This window comes from Alexandromys fortis, unplaced genomic scaffold (assembly GCF_014885135.2).
Source record: "Alexandromys fortis isolate MF-2015 unplaced genomic scaffold, M_Fortis_MF-2015_v1.1 scaffold_89, whole genome shotgun sequence".
NCBI lineage: Eukaryota > Metazoa > Chordata > Mammalia > Rodentia > Cricetidae > Alexandromys > Alexandromys fortis.
This window is the reverse complement of record NW_026067973.1, coordinates 346,202-351,295: the sequence shown is the minus strand read 5'-3', so window position 1 is coordinate 351,295 and position 5,094 is coordinate 346,202. Positions and strand designations below refer to the sequence as shown.

Below are 5,094 nucleotides of genomic sequence, written 5' to 3'. Positions count from 1 at the left end.
ACATGCACGAGTGCACAAGTGTGTTTGTGTTGGCAGTTGGTTCTTTTCTTACTGTAAGCTACAGCATTGAATTCAGGTTATTGGGTTTGTGCAGCAAATACCTTTACTCACTGAGCCACCTTGCCGGCCTCACCAGTAAACACCTGTAATCATCAGATGTGGGAGGCTGCGGCAGTGCACCTTAAGTTCCAGGATGTCTCTAGATACAAATGGCTTATCAATGAAAAGTATCAAACAGTGAAACTAGTGTGACTTCCGCCTCTTACAGCCATTATACTTTACTTCATGAAAAATAACAAAACAAAACCAAAACCGAGTGATTATAGTTCTTGTCCTAGATGTCTGCTAGGCAATTCCCTTTCTACTCACCTGATCTTCCAATGCGATGAAGATAGGTCTCTGCCAGCTTTGGGAAGTCAAAGTTTATTACCACATTCACAGCTTGTATATCAATACCTCGGGTAAACAGATCTAAAAAAAAAAATGGTTTTAAATTGAAACATGGTTCTTGGAACCACAATGCACTGGTTTCTACTGCAGCCCATGTTTAATACTTCCTTCAGTGACTACTGGCACTCTTCCATGATTACACACATTATCTATCATAAACAGCTTTCTGTTCCTGTAAAAAAAAAAAGTCCTAAAAACTAGTCTAGGGAATACCAACGCAGGAAGATGATTGCATAAATGAGTCTTATGACTAACTAATGATTTTCTTATTCTACTGTCTAGTACCTAATCCAAGACTTACAAATCCAGAACAGTTCAGAAAGGGAATTCACTGATTTTGCTTCTAGGAGTCACTCACCATTTATCTAAATGAGCAGTGTCCCCTCGTACCCTCACAATAGGATCATAACTAGGTTCCCCGATCTCTCAGCATCCCCTTCCAAAACCAAAATCAGGTCGATTTTCTTCTTTTTAAAAAAAGGTTTCTTAAAAAAGCTTCCAAGGCTAGTCTTGAATCACACTTTCCTCAAAGACTCCCAAGTATTAGGAATACAAGTACTCTCTACCATAACTTGTTAGACGTTTATGAACCATTTTTTCCAAGTCTTGAAACACGAAATTCCCTTTTCTCCACATCTCAAACTTACCCAGTCTATAAAGTCACTTAACACACCAGCTCACTTGAAGCCACACGACTTTCACACTCTAACAAATACCAGGAACATAACAATCAACACCTCACATTACTTGTCAATTAAGCTCAACAATTTTTAAGACAGGTCTCACTCACTTTGTAGCTTTGGCTGGCCTTGAACTTGCTAGCACACCAGGTGGGCCTTGGATTTCAAACAACCTTCCTGCCCTTATCCCAGTGCTTGACTTAACCCACAACACTTGGCACCAACTAGTTCTTAATTTTCTTTTTACTGCCCATTCATTTGTATACATTTCTTTTTGTATATCCCTGAAGTCTGTCCTGAAACTTGTTCTGTACTACAGGCTGGCCTTGAACTCACCTGCCTCTGATCAAAGGCATGCACACCACCTCACAGCCTCATCTGTATACTATTTTGAGGCTTCTATTTGAGCTGTTATGGAAAAGACTCATACTTCTAAAGATTATATGGCATGCAAGCTTTCCTTTAATTCCATTTTTTTTTTATTAAATCACTATCCTTGAAGGAGAATTGGTATTTTATTTTTACTTTGCTTTTTTTGAGCACAGGCTGGCTTAAACTGCCTCCATCACCCAAATGGGTAGAATTTTATATATGGGTATTTTTATATTCCACACACTATATTTTTGTACTGCAGAAAACCCTAACCCTAGGACTGATGCCAGCATCTAGTAAAATTTGGCATACTGCTGCATACCCATAATCCCTGTACTCAGGAGAGGAAGCAGGGCATCCTGGGTTTAATGCTGAACTTCAGACTATCCTGGGCTTCAAGAGACCCCAACTCAATAAATAAATAAAGCCAACCAACCAGTGTAATTTATGTATTGTGTAAATACTGTAACTACTATCAATGTCCTCTTTTTCTTTTAGTGTTAGGGATTGACCTCACAGCTCCTAAACTCCAACATTTTACTTAAAGGTGGGAAAATACGGGGGAGGTGCCTGACAGAAATGCAGCTTCTATTTTCTTATTAATACTGAACATTCACCACTAAGCACTTCATGGGTTTTCCAAAAGCAGGGAAGAATATAATGGAAACATCTAACATACAGCCAAATATTTCACCACAATTTTAAAAAGTTAACCACTGAATAACACGGCTGCCCTCGTAGGACCCACAAAGAGCACATCAGCTGACACGACTGCACGGATGAAGGGAAATGTCTCACAGCCCCACCTCTACATGAAGAACTCCAGCAGTCAGCTGCTGCAGAGACCTACTGTTCTTCAGAGCTGAGGCCCCAGTCCTCAGTGGTTGGTCCTAAACACGCACATACATAGAGGCAGCACTAAGAAGAGAGTATGTGTGTGTGTGTGTATGTCTGTCTGTCTGTCCACACGTGTGCACATTCACATACAAAAAAATAGCAATAACTATAGAGGAAGAGGTCATGAACTAAAGGGGGAGCACAGGAGTTAGAAAGGGGTAGAGGGAGGGAGAAATGATAAAAATACAATGTATTTATGAATGAAATTCTCAAATTCAGAACTGGAGACAGAAGGTCTCTTAATATACCTAATGGTTGCAACACACACTGCTTCTGCACCAGCCACTATCTAGTGAAGAATACACATCCACTGAACATTAACAGGGGTGTAGAAAGGAGCAACCATGTTTATTCACAATTTAGTGTGTATGGCACCTTCAGTTTATAGAAGAAAAACAGCAGAGGAAAAATGTGATTTGCCTCAGGTTACAATGTGTTTGTGTGTGTGTGTGTGTGTGTGTGTGTGTGGAGAAGCTTGCTTCCTAATCTCATAACTTCAGGAGTCTTGCTGGGGATGGTGGTACACACCTATAATATAGGCCCAGCACTCAGGAGGCCAAGGCAGAAAGAATGCAGTTAAGAGAACATCCTGGGCAACATGAAATTATTTTTAAAAATCTAACAATTAAAAAGTTCTAGTAGTCTAGTGTATGTTCCATTAACTAGAATGTAAGTAGTTAAGAAAATTAGGAGCACACAAGTTATTTTATAGTCACTCGATTACTGGCAATCACCAAATTTAATCTCTGGTAGATGTATTGAGCATTTTATTTATATAGCATTGCCACAAAAATCCTGATTAGAATATTCCAATAAAGGCTAAGATGGCTCAGTGGCTACAAGCACTTGATTTTTCCGGAAGATGTGAGCTCAGTTCCCAGCACCCACATCCGCAGGCTCATATGGTTTCAGGGGTTTCAATGCCCTCTTCTGGCCTCTTCAGGCACTTGTGCACACATGTCAGACACACACACATTAAAACTTAAAAACATACATCTGTTTGTGCCAAGTATGGTGGTACACACCTTTAATTCCAGAACACAGAGGCAAAGAACAAGTCTAGTCTACATATTCAGCTTCCAGGCCAGTAAGAGCTATATAGTAATACCCTGTCTCAAAAAACCAAAACTAAGCAAACAACCAACCAATGCCTCTAAAATAAAATTTGATCTGAGTGATAATAAAGATGAGAACATTTATCAGTGCATACAGCACATCTCAAATCCCAAATCCTTCTACTTCCTCAATGCTTACTGTTCATCTCACACTAATAGTAAAATGAAATTCCAAGCATATAGCTGGGAAGGCACTGAATCTAGTAGTTTTTTCTGAACTATGTTTGTGCCTCCACAACCCTGACCATATTTATTTTTCCGTAGAAAGGAAATAACTAAAAAATAACCAGAAAATTTTGGCTTAGGGTATAAACTAGTTTGATTCTGGGGAAAAAACAAAAAGACACAACTTCTAAAATGCAATTTTTTAGTTCAGTTTATTTTGTGCTTGTTCATTAGAACTATTCAGAAAACACAGCTTTGAAGCCCAGTTTAAAGACACACGTGCAGCATAAGCGTCAGATGAGCCCAATGCCACTCTGAACGTCAGAAGCTCTCAAGGTGTAGCAGGTGTGATGAGCGATGTGACAGAAAGTAATCCAGACAACATAGGAAACACAGGGCTCAAGAAATACAAAAACACTTACCAGTGCAAACAAGATTGCGGCATAAGCCATTTCGGAAATCATGAAAGACACGATTTCGATGTTCCTGGGGGTGGGGGAAAGGTGATAAATTATTTGAGTAAAATTTATATACAACTCAAAATTTCCACCATGTCTTCTCCTACCCAATCAGGTCTTCATAACCCAAATTTATTTACAGAAAGTATCTATGCTTCTACAATAAGAGAAAAAAGTCAGCAGACCACACATATACTACTATTTTAGCTCCATCCTTGTTTTCAACTCCTGGTTTCAGTTATCCATGGTCAACTGTGGCCTGAAAACTTTGGAAATATTCCATAAATTTTAAATGACAGACTTCTAAGGAGTGAAGCAATTTGCACCCCCTTTTCTAAGATGCGGCTCATCACTGTGTCCAGTCATCTACAGCGCAGACACTGCCCTTGTCACTCAACTGTCACAGTACCAGTGTTCAGCCATCTCTCTGTAGCAGTCAAAGCTGCACCACTCACTATGTCTGTATCATAACACTTCATCTCATCAGGCAAGCACTTTATCATCGTGTGCCAGCACAGGCTGAACAGGCATAGTAAATAGGCTGAGACGACATTCATACAACACTTATGACAGGGGCTGGAGAGATGGCTCAGCGGTTAAGAGCACTGCCTGCTCTTCCAAAGGTCCTGAGTTCAATTCCCAGCAACCACATGGTGGCTCACAACCATCTGTAATGAGATCTGGTGCCCTCTTCTGGCCTGCAAGCATACATGCAGACAGAATACTGAGAATACTGTACACATAATAAAAAATAACACTTATGACAAAAAGCTCTTATATTTATTCTACTTTATTACTCTAGCAAACCTTTTATTATATCTAATGTTTAAACTATCAGATAGAATACACATACATATATAATCTGGTATTGTTATGATTTCAAGATGGGAGATCTTGGCACTTCCCCTTAAGCAAGGAGAAGTTACTATGGATTAAAACCCAGAGTAGTGCTTTCTG

General features: G+C 39.6%; 1 protein-coding gene across 1 annotated transcript in view; it reads right to left on the bottom strand.

Annotated features, from left to right (window-relative positions):
* The window catches only part of Ddx6 (DEAD-box helicase 6), a 22,223-nt gene that overhangs the window by 7,406 nt on the left and 9,723 nt on the right, over window positions 1-5,094 (bottom strand). Inside the window, exons 6-8 of the mRNA XM_050156201.1 lie at window positions 4,593-4,678; window positions 4,102-4,165; window positions 370-471 (exon numbers count right to left, since the gene is read on the bottom strand). Coding sequence (XP_050012158.1) covers window positions 370-471; window positions 4,102-4,165; window positions 4,593-4,678 — 252 coding nt within the window. The remainder of the gene's footprint in view (window positions 1-369; window positions 472-4,101; window positions 4,166-4,592; window positions 4,679-5,094) is intronic.